At 37.0% G+C, this 22,890-nt stretch overlaps 1 protein-coding gene across 2 annotated transcripts; it reads left to right on the top strand.

Annotated features, from left to right (window-relative positions):
- The first annotated feature begins 7,998 nt into the window (after positions 1-7,998).
- Positions 7,999-21,541, top strand: LOC108666677. 2 transcript variants are annotated; one of them, XM_018153596.2, is made up of 3 exons: positions 7,999-8,033; positions 19,188-19,219; positions 19,580-21,541. In XM_018153596.2, exons 1-3 carry the CDS (start codon positions 8,008-8,010, stop codon positions 21,301-21,303), a joined length of 1,782 nt encoding a protein of 593 aa, XP_018009085.1. In that variant the 5' UTR covers positions 7,999-8,007; the 3' UTR covers positions 21,304-21,541. The 2 variants fall into 2 exon arrangements, with proteins under 2 accessions (XP_018009085.1, XP_018009084.1); XM_018153595.2 differs by lacking the exon at positions 7,999-8,033 and adding an exon at positions 10,687-10,851.
- The last annotated feature ends 1,349 nt before the right edge of the window (positions 21,542-22,890 follow it).

The following is a 22,890-nucleotide window of genomic DNA, read 5'->3' as shown; positions in this document are numbered from 1 at the left end:
CTGCCCTCAACAGGGCTTTGTCGTAACCTGCCCTCAACAGGGCTTTGTCGTAACCTTCACTCAACAGGGCTTTGTCGTAACCTGCCCTCAAGAGGGCTTTGTCGTAACCTGCCCTAAACAGGGCTTTGTCTCAAGAGGGCTTTGTCGTAACCTGCCCTAAACAGGGCTTTGTCGTAACCTGCCCTCAAGAGGGCTTTGTCGTAACCTGCTCTCAAGAGGGCTTTGTCGTAACCTGCCCTAAACAGGGCCATGTCATAATCTGCTCATAACGAAGCCATATCGTGACTTTCCCTCAACATCGGAATGTTGTAACTTGCAACCTCTCAACAGCTAGTGCCATGTTTTTTTTGGTGTAATGCCACAACATGCCCAGCCGAGCTGCCGGTTGGGATCTTGTTGCAGTAGTTTCCGGTCTTTATACGACTGAAAATTCTTCTCAATAATTCCTCAATTTCTTATCATATATTGAAACATTTATTGCGTACGTCTGTGGATGTTAACCCCTATGACACAATAGATTTGATTGGTGACTGAATTGAGGGCGGTTAAAAGTTTGCTCCGGTTTGCATGGAGTGAACGTTTTTACGTACGCTTTTTAGCGCATTTTCTCATTTATGGGAAAAATGCATTATTGTGCTCGCCAAGTCCGTCCGTCCGTCTGTCTGTTTGTCCGTCCGTCCGTGACCTCAAATTTTCGTCGACGAGAAAATGCGCTCTTTGTCACTCACTGCAGTGAGTACTGAGTTATATTTTTTGCTAGCTAATGATGATGGTATTTGCCTAGAACTTTAAATCACTAGATGATATTCTATTATTTTTTGTATTTATTATTCAACTTTACAAAGTGTGGGTGGGGCCTTAATATTAATAATATAATAATAATATAATAATATAATAATGATAATTATTATGCCTCGCATAATAATTTCAATTCCGTTTTTCAGATATAGTATAATAAATGAAAATAACGGCACTTTTAACTCTCAAAGACCAGTCCGACTTATGTTTTATATTTAAATTTGATATTATATTGGCCAAGTTCTTCTATTATGTCGTTTCAGTTTCCGTTTGATCAATGAACTTCGCCTTCACCTTGATATGTGAATTGAGACTATAACTGTGAGAAAACTATATATATGCACATATATATAGATCAGTAACAGCAGTACAGCAGCAGCACGAAAGCTTCAGTTTGCGCATTGCAATAAGACTTACCGACTAACGGCTAATACCAATTTGGTCTAGGCGCGATAAAGGAAGAAATAAGATATGGAAGAAATAAACGCACATATCAACAATCGCTTGTGTATAATAAATATGTTGCTGGCGTTATAAGTATTAAGTTCATCGTATATGTTAACCCACCCATCATCATGAAAGAACCTCAATATAATACGTACGGTGTTCGAATCATTGAAAGATTTAAGTTGGTACACATTTTTCCGTTCCGCCGTTTGGATATCAAATTTGAATGCGAAACTGAATTGACAATTATTGCACGGAATATTCATACTTCGATAATTAATCTAGCTTCTGAATACTCATATCGACGGCACGTGTCATGAGTAAGTGCGAATAAATTAGATGACATGCCTGCGAATTAACTCATCTTCATGCACGCAAACTTTGTTAATAACAGATACGGTTTATTATGTAAAAGCTGTGCCCTGCCCTGAGCGGTTCATGGCTGGCCGACCATAAAACGGCTTTAATTATTGTATCTTGAACACCTGGAGTTACTCATGTCAACATGTATTGACCTCTCAGGTAGGAATAGCATAGAGACGCACAGAACTCTGACCGTTTGCTGGCGTGGTCATGAGTCGTGCGTAATTGATACGAAGTCGTGACAGTGCGTTGCGCTTACGGTGCGTTTGCGTACCCCGCACTTACTGCGCGTCTGCGTACGCCGCGAGTAAAAAATATTCATATTTAATGCGTATATCGCTAATTTATTATCCACATATATCCTGTATGAAGCCCAGCAGCACCCACAACACGTATAACATTACGCTATTTATCCAATAGAGCTGTAAGGCAAAACAGCTCATAGCCTTCAGTGCAGGATTTCTTTTAACATTTCTTTTTTTAACGTAACTTTAAGAAGAAATTTAAGATCTCGTTGCTCTGAGGAACGTACGTGAGGCACAGCACAACATGGCGTTGATTGTTGGACAATAAATTGCATTTTGCCGAGGTTTTATTGACGCTGAACTTGCCCTGCCCTTTTGAGTGTTTTTAAATGAACTGAACACCCTGACACTTGAGACACGTCTGGTGTATGAAACACTCCTGGTGTATGCAACACTTCGCATGGTGTATGCAACACTTCGCATGGTGTATGCAACACTTCACATGGTGTATGCAACACTCCTGGTGTATGCAACACTTCACATGGTGTATACAACACTCCTGGTGTATGCAACACTTCACATGGTGCATGCAACACTTCACATGGTGTATGCAACACTTCACATGGTGTATGCAACACTTCACATGGCGTATGCTACACTTCGCATGGTGTATGCAACACTTCACATGGTGTATGCAACACTGCCGGTATATGCAACACTTCACATGGTGTATGCAACACTTCTGGTGTTAACACTTCACATGGTGTATGCAACACTTCACATGGTGTATGCAACACTTCACATGGTGTATGCAACACTTCGCATGGTGTATGCAACACTTCACACTGTTACACGGCCTGCGTGTAACAGGCCGTGTAGCAGGTCGTGTAGCAGGCCGTGTAGCAGGCCAGGCCCCCGGTAACCAAGACGTCCGCAGTTCTGTTGCTAACGGCTCCTGTGACGCCAACAATCGCGCCCAAACAAGTCGCCCTCAGCGCCCGCGTCTCACAGGGAGACAATTTACCCTCGTTTTTGTATTCGTTTTGTTATAGAAAATATCTTTGTTTTGTTATAGAAAATATCTTTGTTTTGTTATAGAAAATATCTAATTTGTGGAGTCCAAACGTGGATCCTGGTGCAGGTTCCTGTCAAATGTTGCTTTCAAAGATTCCTACGCCGTTTGTAAATTTTGATGTTCGAAATTGATTTAAAAGTTCATAATAGATAAATAAAATCATTGTTAATTGAGATCGTCGTTCGAAGAAATTCATGAACTAAACTATCGATGCAGCTGAATTAGGGACATCATGTAAACAAAGAACTTAAAATTTTCCAATAACTATAGCCCTTGAATTCTCCAAGGGGAACTAACTATCGTCTTCGAGTATCAAGGAACTAAGTAGCATCTTCAAGGCAACCAATATAAACCAATATGCCTGAGTATAATTATTTATTTATTATTTTCAGCGAAAAGCCACGCATACCAAGGCGATGCTGCTATCAAATTTCCTACAAAATATCAAATATCTGACAATTTGGTCAATATTTCAGCAAAAATTGCCGCAAATCACAAGCATCGATGATTTTATTATCATCGTAGGACACATGCTGGTTGAAGATCCCACTTTCTTCGTAGGACTTGACACTACACTATTTATAATAGAGATTTAATTATTTATTTAATTTAACTATCAGTTTTGATTAAAATATTATGTATAACTAAATAATTTAATTTAACATTAATTATTTAATTTAATTGAGTAATGAAAATCCACGATAAAATCTAAGCCACTATTTCATCACTGCACCGGCCACACTCCCAATGAAGCTGGCAACTGAACGCTTCTCAGATGCAGGCTGGCAGTAACTGAAAGCTCATTTAGATATCCTACTCATTTCGGTCTTCTAGTTGTACTTGAACAATGAACAGTCGTGCAATAGTGCAGAATTTTTAATATACAAGCAATGTCCTTCTATGAGCCATTCACTCATTAGTCAACTCGTTCACCATTCATTCAGTTACTAACTCGCTCGCCACTGACTCATTCAATAAATCGTTCAACATCCACTTATTTCTTTACTCGTTCGCCTTTCAGTCATTATTTTACTCGTTCGCCATTGACTCATTTACTAAAAAGTTCACAATCGACTCATTCATCATTATTTCGATTGAAATTTCAGTAATCGCTGCTATCCCGAAGGTTGCTGTCGTAGAGACGTCAAGCAACGCTTCAGAATATTACAAATTTAAGCCAATAATTTGTACGTGACTTAATGCGCTCGAACGAGTCGCGTTCAAGTCAAACGAGCCTCAGCAACACATGCCCCGCCCCACGACCAATCACCGGCCAGGGATTTAAACTGACGTTGTTACAGCCGAGGTGGAGGCGTTGGGAAGTCGTGGGGGGACTCGTTGCGCGGGTCAAAGGTCGTCATAAGTTCTTAAAACATCACTGAATTCCTTAACTAATGGCAATACGTGGAACCGAGTGTATAGAAGAGCAATCTAGAAACAATTATTGCATTCTCAACTTACCTTTTAAGCTACGAGCGTTCTGCGGGATAAATGTGCATCACAATAGACTCGATGCTAAACCTCAGACATTATTCATTTTTCTGGCGGCCAGAACGCGGGTGAGGGGAGTCCCAGCATTGTCCCTACGTGTCGTTGGTTACAGCCCCTAAGTCGCCGACGTCGCTTCGATGTTTCGTTGCCATGCAGATCCTAACTCAAAGCTTGCTCTGTGTCAACACAAAACTCTCTGCCGAGAGCGGTCGTTGTGCACAAGATTTTCCTCTAGACTCTCTTCAAATTTTAACGAATTTTGTTTCCTCACTTTCAGGTACAGGCTGCTAGCACTTGAGGCAACTTAAGCTCCTCGTTATTAAATTCGCAATCAGATTTTTGGCGCGTAACCGAAGTGTTCGCAAGAATTGAGCAGCTTGACAACAGCAGCGGCTGCGAGTTTGTGGTGCTATTCAAACCCCAATAATTCCTCCACCGTCGCACTTGAGTTCTTTTAACTCTAACTAGAATGTTGAACTTGCTAAGCAATTATATATTTTAGATATTTGGGCGAGATTTTTTTCACCATTACCTCGAAAAAATCGTGCTATTGTTATTCAGGTTTAGCTTTTGTTTGTCATTGTGAAAACATTTCAGTTCTTAAGAGATCCAAAGTTTAAGATAAATATTTCATAAAATTTTTATCTATTTCAAGCGTACCGTACCAGCAACAATCTAAAGAAAATAACCTCGAAGGTCAGCATTTCCGACATTTATCGAGCTTCTTCGTTTTTCTTTTGTATGGACCCGTTACCCATAAGTCTGCAAATAATGATTTCAAATACTAAGAAGTATTCTAATATTCAGGATTCAACGCGCATTTACCTGTTTTGCATCATTTAAATTCTTCATCGTACCTTAGATAAAAAGCATTTTGATATTAGTTTCTGATAAATATAGATCCGTTATATATTCACTTGTAAGGGTAACGTCCAGAGAGGCCTCGAAAAAAGATAGTTCGGATAAGTGTCAGTTCGGTTGCTATCGGTCGCTATTACGTACAGGAATAATCAGACGTTATCAAATAGGGATGAAAATTAGAATCGATTGTGTATTTTTCTAAGCCGTGACACCCTTGTGGAGATGAGGATGAAATAATCCTTCCTAATCCAAATCGAATAACATAGAAATTTTACTTTTTATAAGCACTGTGGACAAAATCTTGCCTCCATTCAAAAGTCTGTACAATTTATACCGCGCATAATATGAATGAGTTTCAGTTGAGTAAACTGAAACGACCATCAGAGTCATCAAAATTTGAATTAATCATTCAATATATTACATTAAATATAATTAAATTTGAATTTATCAATTTGATTAAGAAACGAGTATTCCTTTCTTAAATCTGGAGGCCATAAATTTCTGAAATTTCAATGATAATTAATTTATTTGCTTCTGTCAGTCATCGAAATCTCGGGCTTGAGGATTCAGCTTGCGTTCTTGACGAGCACACTGTCACCTTTTGGTACACTGCTGCAATTTGCTCCTGTTAATTATTTTCGTTGCAATATTCATAGCGACATTAAATCAGAAGCGAAGGGGAGATAGCTGGGTTCATTCTTGGCTTGTCACGACAAGATTAGAACGCCCAGGAAGCAATTTGGACTGAAGAAACCTGCCCAGAGACAGCAGAGCAGCCCGCGCTTGTGGCAACATCGGTGGCCTGGCAACAGATCCAATCAGGGCGCGCAAATGAGGTGTGAGATGAACATGACTGATAGAATACACGGCACGCAAGCCCGACGTTTCCAATTCTTTTCTGATCTGATGTTCATAATTTTATGCCTGAGCTGCCATGCATTGTTCTTTCCCGCGGCAAGTTAATGCGGTAAAAAACACTCATGAGATCGATGGTTTGTACAATGGTTTGCAGAAAACTAGACCATACCAAGCCATCGAATTCATAGTTAATATGTTTCGATATTCAAAAATCTTAAGTTGGAGTCAAATGATCATTATCAAGTGTCATTTCTCTGTTGCTTGACATGCTATATATCTTTTTTAGGTTAAAAGTAATCTTTTACGCATCCGTCCCACCATAATTTAAACTCATTTTTCGAATCATCTGATCATGTCAATTAATTTTGTTAATATTTAGAAAATTGTTAATATGAATGAACCGGTCTAATTTCTTCTAAGTGAAGAAAGAATTCTCGTAAGTTAATTTTATACAAGGATTTTTAATGGTTTCAAGCTAATTTTAACATAAATCATGCACCCAGCGTTGAACAGTTGAATTTCTCCGATGATAGGTCGTATTTAAGTTTAAATTTTCATGTAATCATTAACCAATCATTTATTGGTTGAAAACAGTTAGGTCACTACTGGGCAAAGGAATACATTGATTCCTATAATCCACGGGAAAAATTATCACGCCCTGAATTGTGTAATTACTTGGACAACAATAGCAGGCGGTTTTAATCAATGTGTCAATTCTGAATCGGCTCATGTATCTATGAAATTAACTTTCAGTCGATAAGTTCCACAAGAAGCATGTAATGATAATCTTCATGGCATTCGCTGTCGTTAATGATACAATGATTCACAGGTGTGCCATGATACTAAAATGACTCTGTGTTTGTATATTTCTTGCGTTTACACTTACAAACAATATTGAAGAGAAATAAAAATTTCATGCTTAATTTTATCACGAGGAAGCTTTGCAATGACTAGTTAGTTGCACGGTAAGTGGAACATGTTACAAATTATCGCCTTCTACTCCATTAACGAATGATTCTTTTCCTGTTACTTGATTTCATCAGATTGTGATATAACGAGATAACCCTGGCATTCATGTCTAACAACCCAACAGATCCTGAGTGCCCATAAAAGAGACGATCGCTCCGCAATAAATTTCAGTCCTCGTCTGGACACCGGACGAGTTGGTTGTAGGAGCTTTCGCGTCCAGGTAAGGCAGGGGTTCACTCACCCCGCACTAGGCAGAACTTAGGGTGAAATAGAATAAATAGACCTTGATGATAGTTGATCATAATCTCGCGCGCTGGATTTGTGATATCTACTGCTATATCACTAGCTTGATGCAAATATATCCATTGAAATAAAAAAGGATAGTTTAGGACTTTCATTCCAATATAATAAATAGGCCTGCTCATTGATGACCTTTTCCAAATTCCACACTGCAATTTTGCATAGCCTTGTATGTATTTCAAGAAAGTTTGATTTGGATCTTTGTGATTGGTACCAAATATTTATAAATAATATTTTTAACAATCTCTAATGGTCACTTTAATAATCATTATTACTACTTTGAGTCCCATTCTATTGGTATTACAATCTTTATTATTATAATCTTTATTATTGATAAATTATATTGTCACTTTAATAATCTTAATTACCACCTTGAGTCCCATTCTATGGGTGAGTTAACTTTCATTAAAAATAATAATATTAAATAATAAACAATAATATAATTATAAAATTATATTAAATTATAATGATAAACGATAAATAAATTATGATAAATTATGTTAATTAATCGTAATTTTGTAATCGTTGAGCAGGAATCTTGTTCCGTGCCGCGGCTCTGCGACCTCCAGCATGCGCGCGCTGCCGAGCTGCCGTCGCTGGATGGCGTCCGCCGTCAAGGCGATTTGGTAAGCCATTAATTACGCCTATACTTTTACTAATAATTAGAAAAATTAAAATCAAGATTTTTCAGTTAATCGGAAACTCTTATAATAATAATAATTGGAAAAATTAAAAATAAAATCGAAATTTTCAGTTATTCGAAAACTCTTAAATTTTCGTGGAATGTTGAAATTAATTTTCAGTGAAATTTCTAACGTCAATTCGCGTTGTTTCCTTAATGACAAATTCGCGTTTCTCTACTATAAAGAAATGTGATAGAAAAATTATGAAGTTTTTGCGTAGATAATTTCAAATTTCTCGGTGATAGTCAAGCTCTAAACTTTATTATTTATTAGGTTGCGGATACATAACATATGAACGCTTCTTTAAAGGATTAATCAGTATTCATATAATGTCGGACCGCACTTCGAATTTTGCGTCAAATCTTACATATAAGTTCTAATATTTTTAAAAATATATACCGCATGCATTGTAACTTAATGTTGAATCTAAACCTTTTGCATAAAATATTTTCTTGTTTTAAAAATGTTAAAATTGCCCCCTGTCGTAATTTGTTTGGTGTTTTCTTGTATCGTCATTTGTTTTAAAAATATTGCAATTTTTAAAATATCTATATACATGACAATTTTCGTAAGATATTTAGCTCAAGTTTTAAAATTCGGTTAAATGCCGAGTCACAATAAAGAAATTTCCGAATTCTAAACAATTTTTTATTAATTTTAAATATTGAACCTCGACTTTTGCTTCTTTCAAATGGCTGAACCGCAATTTTTCTTAAATGTTAATTTAAAGATGAACATGAATTTGTGTTCTCCGTTAAAGGTGACCTCTTAATTCCCATTTTTTTTTAATTTTGAACTTCTATTAAATTTTTAGTTACGTGTTAAAATAAATTTTTCATTATATGCTGAATGCAGGACGTAAATCTTCATTACTATTTAAATCTTGAATTCCATCTAATTACAAATCCAGTAAATGTTGAACCCCATTTCCAAATAAATAATTATTTTCGAACAATTGATTTTTATTTCATAAATTTATTTTAAATTAATTTAAAATAAATAATGATTTTCGAACAATTGACTTTTATTTCATAAATTTAATTTAAAATTGACTCTACGCTAAATTTTGAACTTCGATTTACATTCATGAACATAGATTTAAAGTCCATGATAAAATAGAAATCTTTATTTTCATTTAAGCTAAATTTGGACACTCAATACTCATGTTTCGTTTCATAATGATTAACAATTTTTATTTTATTTGTTTTAGAGAGATTTAATACATTCTTTAAAACTTCCTAAATGTAAAACTTGAACTTTTAAATTTTCGCCTCAAGTTCAACATCTAAATTTTTTATTGATTTCTAAATAAGTGAACTTACACTTGTTGTTTTCTGTCAACTATTAAACTGTGGATATATGTACATATGCCCAACAACAACTCTTCTAACTTTCGCTAGATGTCTTGCTTCAACTTCTAGATTTTTGTTTGGTTCCAAAACTCAACTCTTCAATTTTCGCCAGCTATATTTATATTCAAAGATTCAATTTTCACTAGATGCCAAAATTCAACTAATTTTTGGCTGGATGTTTAATTTCATTTTTCACCTTTCGATGGATACCTAACTTCAACTTCTCAAAGTTCGCTAGCTTTCGAACTTAACTATCAAACTTTCGTTAGAAGTCCAAATTCGTTTATTTATTTTCCTTAATTAAAATGTTCAACTTCAAGCATTCAACTTCACATGTGTCTATTCTCAATCATTTAACCATCGCAGGATGTCATAATTCGGTTATTAAACTTTCGTTAAGTGCCTAATTTCGATTTTTCGACCTTTGCTTGATGGGTAGCTTCAATTTGGGTAGAATTTTCAGACACTGAAATTTTCAGACTAACTTCAATTTTTTTCAGGCTAACTTCAATTTTCAGACACTGAATTTACATTAATTATCGGTTTCCGTCACGAGTTTTTGATTAACGCTCAGTCTCGATATGTTTTTTTTTGTGGTACGTTTTGATCATAAATTTTCATTTTTAATTGAAAATTCATTCTCAATACTAATTTTTTTCGGTTGATGTCGAAACTTTTTTGTTTGTACTCGTCTAATTTAAAATTTACTTCTAAGTGTAGCGCATTGTCCATAGTATATCATTCAACAACTATTACAAGAGATACAGCTGAAATATTGCGAATTCTGAACCCTGTCTAAATTTCATGTCTTGCATTGAGTGTAAAATTGGGTAGAAGGTTTTATATATCAAAATTGGGGAGGTTAAGATATGAATGGCTCTACCCCCATTTGTTTTGTGTTTTGTTGTATCGTCATTTGCTTGTTTTTGCCAATTGTTTTTGATGTCATGTTAATTGGTTTTGAATATACCAAGCCGTATAAGATAAAAAAAAAATTATTGATCTTCTTGATATTGTTCAACTTTATTTTATTAACCGTTTTTCGCGGTGGCGTGAAAGACGGCAGCGTAAAGTAAAATAGTAAATTTGTATAGTAAATTGCGTAAGTATTCGTACTTTAAGGCGAGTCAATAGTTAGTAACGAGTGCTGCCCCTGAACGAGCGGGAGTTTTTAAAGCATTTTACCCGTCCGCTGGTGCGGCCTAGGATGGACCGGCCCTTGCCCTGTCAGTCGCAGTCGAGTTGCGAAGTGGTGTGGATGTCGATGCGCTAGTCGTCCAGCTATCACACAACTGAAACTTCCGTATCTCTTACATCACTCAAGTTATTCAGCGTGTTTAAACGAATATTAAATAATACAACATGGAACTACTGTCACCACCTCACACTCCTGATTCTCCAAAAGCAAGGTTCGTATTTGTATTACAGATTTAGGCGGGAGTAGGTCAGCCTTGACGTTGACTTGAATAATAATTACCGGTAAAAAATTAACCCGTGAATTCCTGCCGCTTGCGGTCTTTCTTTCGCTGTCATGGTCAACTGTATTTTTATGTAGTATTCTCAATTTACAGTACAGAGTTCTTGCTGACTGATTACATCGTGCAGCCTTGGACATTATCGATACCGTTCAAGTGCTTGCGTGTGAAGCAGAGTGCTTGTAGCACATACTGATTGCTTGCTAGCGGCAGCAACTTGGCAGGCTTCTGCGTGCCGCTGCAACTAACTTCTCGTGCTTGCATGTTGCTCGTGCCTCAGCTTAAATATTTATTGGGGCACGCGATCGCCAGCGTTTGTGCGCTGCTTAAAACTTTGTTTGAGTTTGTAGTTAATCTTTTTGTGAGTTTTATTCATATGACTAAGCGTCTGTCGGTCTGTGTCTTGAGCCGTAAGGCATGCGGTGGTTTGTTTTCTATTCAAAGTTGTTGAAGTGCTGCTCAAGAGGTTATTTGGTTACCAACACTAGAACAAATCCACGTTGTATTTCCAAGTACTTTTTTTGTTGTTGTAATCGCCAATGATTACATTGTGGAATTGTGGTAATGCTCCTAGAAATTCAAAATTTATTAACTCTCCATGCAATGCTCCTGATGACATGCAAAATTTATGTTGGAGGAATTTGCTGCTTAGTTCGGAGATGTGGAGGTGTTTGGAAATTTGTCCTCAAGTTGTAGCTTATTCAAGTCCTATTGTTCTAGTAATATTACAATCGAGCTTAGAAGTATTATAAAAATATTTCTAAAGGAACGCGTTTGCACTATCTTTCAAATTTCTTTTGTTCACAACTCTCACTGTCTGTCATCTGCTTCATCTGATTTATACGTTCTGTGTGATTGCATTCCGCATAGTCATTCATAATTGGCATTGCTGCGTGCTTTAGTATTGCTTCTTGCTTTAGTATTGCTTCATGCTTTAGTATTGCTTCGTGCTTTAGTATTGCTGATCTGTATTGTCCTCGCACCAAATTATTGGGTTGGCGGCCGTTGGCCGAAATCAATTCCTGCAAGCTTGATCCACATTGCATTGATGGAGAAGCCATCAATCTTCCACATTAGCACTTTCTGTTTTAGAAAGTCTAGTCTGCTGTCCTGGGGTAATTGCTGAGTTGCAGTCGCCATGCATGGCAGAGTTGCGATCACCTCAGAACTTACGATCATCTCGAGAACTTTGAGACACTGAGTTTAGACGTCGTACATTTTGTGACACTGAGCTCCCATGCAGATACTTATAAGAGTTGAGACGTCGTACATTTTGTGACACTGAGTTCCCAGATACTCATATGAGTTGAGACGTCGCACATTTTGTGACACTGAGCTCCCATGCAGATACTTATAAGAGTTGAGACGTCGTACATTTTGTGATACTGAGCTCCCAGATACTCGTACGAGCAGAGACGTCGTATATTCGATGTAGAATACTGGTTTGACACAGCGATGGCTGTCGTGAAACTCTAATTTGCATTTATCGTGGCACTTTGGACACAATCCTTTTGCTAAATACGATGACAGGGTTAGTCGTGGATGGTACCGAGGTTTTTAGTCGCTGTGATTCACACGGTTTAGCTACGGCATCCGCAGCTCACGGAGCTATACTTCACATTCCCACTTCTTTACTATACGACATGAAAATAAAAAATTGCCGCAATTGCCCAAGCCTAGCATTAATTTCGCCAACTACCGGTCCACTCCAGTATCAATTTATTGTGAATCATCGAGTCAATTTGTGAAACTTGAAGTTGCAAAGATCAAACCATCGGCCCACTCGAGGTGTGCAGTAGCGATTTATCTGACGCCTTCGATTGATAGGTTAATGACATTTTTGGTGACTAACTTCATGGCTACTCCATCGATACTCGACGCTATTATTCGACATAGAGCACAGAGAGCAAACCAATATAAACGTAAAGTACTGAATATTTGTTCTTTTTTAGTCTACAATATTTTTTTTCTGGATTATTGAAATTCTTGCTTGAGTGTGGCACCCTGTGACAGAAAACTCACTTGGTTCTATTTATCCGGAAAATTAAATAAATAACTACATTTTTCGGTCTCAGCTTGTGCAATTATAATGGCGATTGCACCAAAAAATCTCGTATGTGTTCCACGTTTTTGCTCAGCTGCCCAAGGGCTCTGCACGCACACGAGCTAGGTTCTTCCCAAGAGCATTTCCCCAACTGAATCGTTCCCATAATCAGTTCAGTGTAGCAATAAAGACACATTGTTTCGTGCTAATTAAACACTTGGTACATCGTGTCGCCGTGTAGAGGCATGAACAAAAAAACGTCACTTTCACTCATGAAATCAACAATAACACATTCAAGTATATCGGTGAAAATCATGCTAGAATAATGTGGTCTTCTGCAGATCGATTAGCAATCATAAAGTAGGGAACGATAAACATGATGAGATAATGAGAAGATGAAAGCCATTGTCTGTGTTAACAATTACTATGTATATTTGGTAAATGCTATTCCGAGCGCAAAGCAGGTGTTTGCACGGCTGCTTGCCGTGACCTAGCTTGCAAGTATCTTCGGTGATAACATTAATGATGTACTGATAACATAAATGATGTACTGCAGTGGCGTCGTTAGGCCTATGTTAGGTGGCTTCAGCCTCCCTGAAGTTTTCTTGAACCCCCTATACAAATTGATATTTATTCGTAATTTTTTTACAATGAAATATGTAAGAATTCAGTATAATAAAGTCTGAATATAAATTTAAATAAATAATTGTACAATCGGTAATTATTAACTTATACATGATCATAAATCTTAGGGGCCTTAGTCCTCCTGTCCTTAGTGCACTAGCATCACTTATTGCTAGTGCACTGCGTTGCTCATCATGAAACGTTACTACCCTCCTCATCCCCTCACATCATCAACCAAGAAGTGATACATATTTAATTTCCTTGCTTCTAACTCTTTTGTCTAGTTTAATAGTGAAAAGAATTTAATTACTAGTACTATTTACTAGTAATAATTACTAGTGCTATTTACTAATAATAATTACTAGTAATGAGAGTTTTTTGTCACTAGTTTACTAGTAACGTCAAGTTTACTTATGAGTTCGCAATCGAGCGATCTTTGTTGGGCGACTCCGATCAAGCAGTGAATTCTTGATCGCCAAGGTCATCTGCCTGCGTCGATTTTTTTCCGTTGTAAAATGTTAAATCTTGATCGTATATCAGAGATCTAAAGATTTGTTGAATAGATCGTTCTCGATCGTGCGATTCATTTCACAGATCGTGATCGATTGTATTTTATAGCTAATGATCTATAGTATGATTTATTATAGAAATTTTGATCGATCGTTTCATAGATCGTTTCACGATTAATTTCATCGTGTAACATAACGTGCTTCAGTACATTAATGTCATGCTTCAGTACATTGATGTCATGCTTCAGTACATTGATGTCATGCTTCAGTACATTNGATGTCATGTTACAGTACATTGATGTCATGTTACAGTACATTGATGCCATGCTTCAGTACATTGATGTCATGTCACAGTACATTGATGTCATGTTAGAGTACAGTGTAGCATGAGCTGTAGCAGTGATGTACCCTTCCGCTGCCACTCTACGTCTCGTTTGTAATTGGATTCGGTCGCTCGTCTCGAACTACCTCGCTTCTTATATATATTCAATTCGTAATTTTTCCCATGTTTGCTTCTGTCTTAAGCTACTCAATTAATTGATGATAGGCCGAAATTTTGTTCAGTCAGCTTCCATAAAATTAATTTCAAGTGCCATGATCACAGTTATGACATCTGGGACATTAATCTCGTTCAGAATTTCCACCTTCAGCTAGTTAATCTAATATAGCAGCTGCGTTCTACGTTAAGCATAATTGAACTGCGATTTTTAATATCCAATTAAACATCCGTTTCTTAATATTAGAATGTAGCGAATGGCCATAGTGCTTTTTCACAAATTTGTAACAGTCATTTCAATTGTCTCGTGAATTAAATAATTCGTTATATAATGATGGCATTACTGGGATCATTAGTGCATTGATGGGATCGGATCCCCCATTAAAATATCCTGCTATTCTAATGACATTCACAATGTTTATTGTTATTAACGACGGGCAGTTTACCGCTCGTGTATTTCGTACCACACATAAAACACATGGTACATCGCATCGTCGTGTGGACGCTAGCCAACTCGTCTAGACACCTTATATCATGCCAAACTTCCACCTCAAATCACGCATAAATATTGCACTTGAATCTAGCCAATTAATCAGGACGTCGGTGTCGTTTGATTTCGCCCATATTGCAGAGCTCGTGCATCCCTTGTATCCTGACTTGGCAGATAATGATTGTTCGTTGTTCATGTTTCTCCATCACGCTTCTCGTCTTTGCCTCTTCCGGGTACGGTGACTTTGCGGAACTGAAGCAAGGAAGAGATTAATAATTAACAGAAATTTTTAAACATTTCAATTTTCTAATTAATAAAAATTAAGTATCGATTTTCAGCTCGTCACACTTTTGGATAAAATGTTGTATTCTTTTCCGAGTAATTTGGAAATTTTTTGTTCCTACGATCTTCTTGATGGAGAACTTATATTTGAAGTTCTTGATCAATTATATTTGACTCGTAATAACGAGAGGCAATATTATGGAACCTTCTTGAACATGCAATATTCCAGAGATCAACCAAAAAATTTGTTTATTCTTCTCACAACAGAAGATCAAACCTGCAAATTTTTTCGCGAGGTTATTATCTCCACGTATTTCATACGTTTTATTCTACATCTCCTTCTATTTCCAATACCACATTTCTCCGTATAATATTTTCCACCCGTATGTTTAATGGCGCAAGTTCCTGTGGAAAAATTTAAATCTCTGCTTTGCAGCGACCACTGACTGATTGAATCATGTACCCTGATTACCTTTTATGGTATGGATGCTTGTGCTCCAGGCTCGTTATAAAAACTCGAAAAACCAGTTTGTGGACGCGTCAAAATAATGCAAGGCACACGCGACCCAAGGTTATGTCCACAGTTGAAGTCTATTTTAGCTCTCACTTCATAACTGTGAAGGAGACCATGGAAATAATTCAAGTTTTTCTTCCTAAAAAGTGAAGTATGATTGTTGAAGGCCAAACTTTCAATCTATTTATTTGCAATAAAACTTTACCCAATTTGTTTGAGACTTGATAAGTATATGCATGATTGTTAGGCAAAATTTATGATGATTGAAGTAAATTAGTCACATGACATGTGCTTGCAAGAATTTTCTGTAATTTTTTCATGTTACAGCTTATATTATATACCGAAATGAGGTAATAAAATGTTGGAAGTTAACTCGAATGCAGTGCTTAACATTGCAATCTTGAATGCTGGTCGATAAAATAATATCGATTCTTAAATTTTTCCTTTATATTTCACGCACATAACCTTTTTCGTTATTAAAACTGTCACGGGAAAACCAATGAAATGCTCGCAATTCCATCATGTGGGAAATACTCGAAACTTTTTCGAAAGAGTTTCGAAATAACTGGGAAATTTTCCCCTTGGTAATGACTGCTCGAAACTCTTCTCAATGTTAACAGAATGCAAGAAATTTTTCGGTATATCATAATAGTTTTAGAACTATCCCTCATCAGACTGGGAAGGTCGATATATTATTTCCTGCGGTAATGGAATACTCAGTAAGACTTCTCTATTAGTAATCTAAAGACGACCATACAACATTTATTATTGGGGCTTTCTGATACCATAACTTGCAACACCAATTCTGAAGATCATAACAATAACAAGGAACCCTATATATCAGGCTGCATGAAATTCCACAAAGCCTGTTGCGTTACCGTAGAACAGCGTGAGTGCTGGTCAGTCTCTGCATTGTCGTCTCCGTAACGACTTTCGTTGCAGACAGGTCGTCTCTGTAACGACGACTTGCGTTACCGACAAGTCGTCTCTGCAACGACTTACGTTGCGGACAAGTCGCGTCAAAATGTTGCTAGCTTCCCCACTTAATTGCCTCCTCAACCACCCTCGCGTCTCGATCACTAAAATCGACCACTCGGACTTCGTTTATTGATACATCCGCCTTACTGCCGCAAGATAGTTAACGGCAAATTCTTCCAATGGAATTAATAATAATCATTACCATTTTTTGATGATTTTTGATAATTTTTAACCCACTTCTGGGGTTAAAATATGTTTTCAACTTTTTGATCGATTGAAATTTTAATACCTGTAACTCATCATGCCATAATTTTAGGCTTAAAATTTATTTAGCAGATGAATTAGCTGCTGGCCACGCTATCCTACTTACGACTTTCATTGTTTATCACACTTTAAAATTTCTCCACTGGATGGCAATTAAACATTCTCAAAAAAAACTTTATTATACATATAATATATTATAAAACCTGAATAACCTTTATTTATCATAATTTTTCATTTTCCGGATTGGTATTCTTTCCAGAGGACTGCGTAAATTTAATTTATTTTTTTTTCATACAAACACGCAATCCATTTTATACAACACTTCTCTTTAACTTCACTTCTTGTCTGTTTGTTTGTTTGTCTGTCTGTCTGTCTGCTACAAATCTTGTAATCGAAATTTAATACATTTCTACTTATCCTATCGATCTGAAATTTTGAACACTTGTGTAAAGTTGGAGACAATGCATGAATCAAATGTCAAAATAAATTATTTTAAAAATTAAAAAAAAATTCAAAATTAAAAAAATTGAAAAAATAATTTTGTCAGCTCCAAATCTTATAACTGATATTTGACACACTTTTACCTGTCTAATTGATCTGAAATTTTGCACACTTGTGTGAAGTCAGAGGCAATGCATGAATCAATTAACAGAATAAATATTTTTGAAAAAATGTATATATTAAAAAAATTATATATATATTAAAAAAATTGAAAAGTTAATTTTTTTAATTTTTGAAAATTAGATGAGAAATTCATTATACATTTGTAAGATTGGAGATACTGGATTCTTTTTAAGTGTTGTCTTTAAAAAGTAATTTTTAACGTATATTATTATCAAACAAAATGCAGTCCTATAGAATATATTTTAAAAACAAATTTGTTCCACTATTCGTTAAAATGTTCAGAAATCGTCAAAAGAAATGGGCTAGTTTGAGGTTCACTTTACACATAACAAACTCATTGTTTTTGCGTTATGCTTAATAATTCAAATATAACTTTTCAGACAATTGTTGAGGAATATGTAAAGTGTTTTGTATGAGTATCTTTTGTAAGCTGATAGTGATACGTAAAGCCTACGGCTGCTTTGGGCATACGTGGCTCGAGTGATGCAAGATCTCGCTCATATCAAGATTGTTTTTCAACTTTTGAGAAAGTTTTTCAATTTTATATTTTTATCTTGGGACCTTCTCACAAATATGAGCAACTAAGTTGGACTTTGAATTTGTTCATATTAATTTTTTTCCGAATTCGCATTCATAGGTTCAAAGGAAGACACTTTGATAGAACATTTATTGATGCAATTCCATCCGCTGGTTTGCCAACGAAATTGAGCGAAATGTTACATCACGAAGACACATTGTAAAGAAAGTTGCGATGCAAGTCTACAATAACTTGATGCTTTCTGTAGCCAAAAGAATCCTTTAATGTGATCTGCACATTCCCAGTCAGTTACTCAGCCTTCAATTAATCTCAAGAAGCGTCGCATGTCAAGCAAATGGCCTGCAAAATTAACGTGCCCTCCATAATGGTGCCGGTGATCGCTCTGAACCGGACAGATAAATGGCTTATTTTATGACCATTTATTTCCTGGGTAAAATAGAATCTTAACCAGAAATACAAAGCTTGGGTTTTCAAAGCATGAAAGTGAGCGAAAATACAAGATTTCTGGCGAGCAGTATTTCTCCCTGCGTTAACTGCACATGAAAAAGGAGTCGCGTAAAGAGAGTAGACTTGCTTGCAGTGGCATGCATTTAAATTTATGAGGTTAAGATGGTGATCAGCAGTAGTCAATCCTGACGAAAGCTTATTCTTTAATGTTACTTCAATTTTGTACTCCTTTTACGTTTTTTTTAGTTAACACTGTTTTCAAAATATTTTATTTTTCCCATTGTACTACAAGACAGGATTTGTCCATTCTGAATGCACACTCGGAGAAAGACAACTGGTCCACTTCTTATCAAATCCTGCTATAATATGCAAAAGTTAAAACGCATCAAATGAGTACTCATTGCCGCGCGAATTGTAAATAATGGCCCTTAATTTAACGGTTCTCATTTTTCTTGCGCAGGAGAGATGTCAAAGGCTTCTTGTCATCTAATAGTGAGTACTTCATATGTATGCTGAATATTTTGTTAATTTTTTCTCTGATCGTAATCAACACTACTATACAAATTATTTAATATATTTGGGAACCGTAGTCGGAATCTTTCAAAATTGTTTATGTATGTAATCATCGTGCTGCACGGTAAATAATATTGAAAATAATACGATCGTCATGAACTACAACCATTGTTTCCTAATGCCATAAGCAGGCTCATTTATTACACTGTACGTAGTTACGTTTGAAGAAGTATCTTTTTCATTTCTCCTGCTTATTAATTAGTAACTTTTTCTATTTTAAGTGTGAGTGTGAAAATTTACATCGTCCATAATTAATGGTCATGCCTCTACCTTCCGCAGGTTGTCTGAGTGGGTCATGTCTCGTACCCCTTAAGAAGCGTAAGCACGTGCTGGCGAACTCCTACGACGATGCCCCATCACAAACGTGCCCAACTATGACACCGTCACCTAACTCACCCGCTCTTTTACCAAGTTGTAATTCACCTCCTCTAACTCCCCCTACTAGTGAAAAAACTCATCCATACTCCATCCCACGTACAAGTGTCCCCTCTGTTTTGTCAGAGGGAAGCATTCAACACTGCAGCACCAGACTTGATTATGGTCCTGATAGTGGAAGGGGCGAGCTTCGAACACCGTTGCAGGGTAGTCGGAATATCCCTGAGTACATACCGAATTTGGAGGATTTACCTAAGGACTGTACAACTAAGTATTCGAGCCATCGAATTCTGCATCACGTTCAGCCTATTCAAGATAGCGCTGTTAATCTGACTAATTATCCATTGAGCCCGAATCCTTGTGGATATGGAGGAAACTCTCTTCTTGATCGACATGACACGGAATTTTATAGATATCAAGATGCCTACAACTCGGTGAGTATTGAAATCGGTCGGCGATGCCAAGAAGACCGTAATCCTTCATGTTTCATAAACGACGCAAGTAGTTCCTCGTACATAACTTTAGAGCGTCACAACGTTACTGGTTTCACTTCAAGCGAATATCAATTGCCCATTCAGGACGCCGCACGAGATGAATTAGGACGTAAGATCATGCCACATATCTCAAGTTTTGATCATAATTCAGGTCAAAGCAAAATCAAAAGTGGATTTTCTTCGGTTCCGGCAAGGTCTCCTATGCTAGGACCATGTTACATAGAGCTCGACCTAACAAATGACGGCCATGGAGAACAAGTTCATCAGCAAGATTATTCTCATCAAAGACCGAGCAGTGGCCCACTGTCCCCTCCCAGTCTCTCAACACACTCTTCTCATAACGAGTATGTAGACGATCAGAGACGACATCATGCCACCTACTCTGCAGCCGATACACGAACCCCTGAGTATACCGAGTCGAGTGCAACCTCATACCAAGCACCTCAACGGATTCATCATATGTCAGCAGATGATGGTCGAATCTCCAAAACACCTGTTGCAACTACTCAAGCTTCGCTCAACTATTCTGATAGTCTGAAGAACTCCATGTCATCTAAAATGTTGTCCCAAAAGCCAGGAGAGTCAAATGGGACAAAGAAACCCAAGAAGAATAAGTTTTGCTACTTCATTGCCGGTAAGCCTTTGGAGGACATAACATCAGGTCCTATACCTCAAGGCACGCCTGCCTCTGACGCAGAAACCAACTTTAAAGTTCACTCCACAAACGTTGCCGAGTTATCGGAAGTCTTCAATGAATTAGATTCTTGTGATCGACACTATTGCCATGCCCGCATGGCGGTCACCAAAGACACGTCAATAAGTCCCGAGAATTCTAGAGACGATGTCTCCCCCAACGTGGCCAGTCCAGGAGAAAAGTCCCTGAATGCTGCTCAGTACATGCCACATATCAAAGATTCGACATTTTCCGCTACTGCCAGGAAAAAGAAGCCGCGTTGCAGTCTGTGTCTGAATCACAACAAGTCTGTCGACTTGAGGGGACACAAAGATGTTTGCGAGTTCCGAAACTGTACTTGTGATTATTGTATAATTACAAAAAAACGAAGAGAGGCTTACAAAATCCAACAGAATCTCAACAGAAGGCAAGACAGGGAACGTCAAAACTTTGAAAGATAGAGGGAAAACAACATTCATCTCCTTGAGTCTGAACATTTAGTGCGAGGCGCGGTCTTATTTCGCTGACAACACTCGGGGTTTTTTTCATTCATTATAAATTGATGAGCTCGTGACATTGAGGTTCTGTTTTTCTCTCTTATGATACATGTACTAGAGGAGTTGAAATTCAGGAAATGAAAGTTGCAAATCACTTTATGTTGAGTATTTACTACATTAATTGCTTGCTAACTTCATTTGAAAGCGGATGGTTTGAATACCTCATTTCGTTTTGAAAATATTCGTCCTTTTTTGTTTTAGAGGCATGCAGTGATCATTTCTCATGCTCTTGCATTATATCTGTATGATTGTTCTTCACAGATAACCCACCGTCCTTGCTCTCATAAGTAGAAGGTATTTTCCAGGCATGTAGCACAAATTTGTACCAGTTGCATGAAATCAGTTAATAACTGTTGGAGATTAGTTCCGTGTGAGTTGTAGCACAATAGAGCTACCATTTTATTTGTAACGACCTCAGGAATGGTAACTATTGTTATTTACCTGATGAAAACTACTGTTAATATTTACATCTCTGACTAAAATAGGTTTTGGAATAAATTTTTTTATTCACGGTTAAAAATTAGTTAAAACTGCTATTATCCCAAATGAATTTACTAATTTTCTTTTGTTTTGCTGGCTTATCTATTTCCTGATTGGAAGGATACTAAAAAGGATATCCCAACTGAACGATAAAGCGTGAGATTAATAATTGAGGTCAAAGGCCTTGTTATATCGATGACAAAGCTAGAACTGATTTGGAAGATGACACTGGGAGCGTGCTTTGGCACATCCCTCGTCTCTAAAAGCAATAACGCTTGCACGCTGAAGCTCAAGCAAAGCACGCGTGATGTTATAGTGTTGTATCTAGTGGTAGAAATTTAACCGTTGGAATTGATTTTTGGAGAGACACCTTGAGAAAGGATTTTTTGCTAAAAATTACTTATAGATCTACTTTTCCGCAACGAGTACATTTAAGAAACGGATTTCGGTCATTGCGCCTGCACGAAAAAAGGAACCCTTCCGTATATTCCTGCGCTAACTTTAAGTCGCTCCTTCAGAAACTGTGTGAAAAATGAGTGAGATATCGTCGAAATAGCAGTGCAATTTTTGGGTATTGCTGACCCTTTTAGTTTGGGCAAAAGGGCGAATCAGTGCTACGTGGAGTGTGTCCTTGTTTTGACAGTATGGCTCATATAGTTTTCTGAATGCGCTCTTTGGACATGATATTCCCTTGAGTTATTTAGTCTTCTAATTTTAATCCGTTGAGTATTGTTGCGCTAATAAATTTAATATTGTTTATTATACTTACAAGCCCGTGATCCCGGCTCAGGCAGAATGCTCGAGTGCCTCCTGCCCCTGTAGCGCTCTGTACAGTGGAATAATTTTTGGATGAAGTTCATGAAAATTTGATTTTCTCTGTTGGTATTTTGGCTAGAGTTAATCGTTTGAATTGTGTAATGGATTTTATTTACCATTTATATTCAGAATTTCCTGTTACAATTTGAATTTCTGCTTCGTCTTACTTATTAAAAAGCGTAACGTTGAGCTGAT

The sequence above is a fragment of the Hyalella azteca genome, unplaced genomic scaffold (assembly GCF_000764305.2).
Source record: "Hyalella azteca isolate HAZT.00-mixed unplaced genomic scaffold, Hazt_2.0.2 contig12078, whole genome shotgun sequence".
NCBI classification, from domain to species: domain Eukaryota; kingdom Metazoa; phylum Arthropoda; class Malacostraca; order Amphipoda; family Hyalellidae; genus Hyalella; species Hyalella azteca.
Note: the sequence above shows the minus strand (reverse complement) of the source record. Positions and strands in the feature narration are given on the sequence as shown.

Excerpts from the sequence above, each read along its gene's own strand:
- LOC108666677 (XM_018153595.2), top strand. The coding sequence starts at position 10,805 with ATGGAACTACTGTCACCACCTCACACTCCTGATTCTCCAAAAGCAAG. Across the intron at positions 10,852-19,187 it reads CCTGATTCTCCAAAAGCAAG|GAGAGATGTCAAAGGCTTCT; the intron begins GTTCGTATTTGT and ends TTTCTTGCGCAG. Across the intron at positions 19,220-19,579 it reads AGGCTTCTTGTCATCTAATA|GTTGTCTGAGTGGGTCATGT; the intron begins GTGAGTACTTCA and ends TACCTTCCGCAG.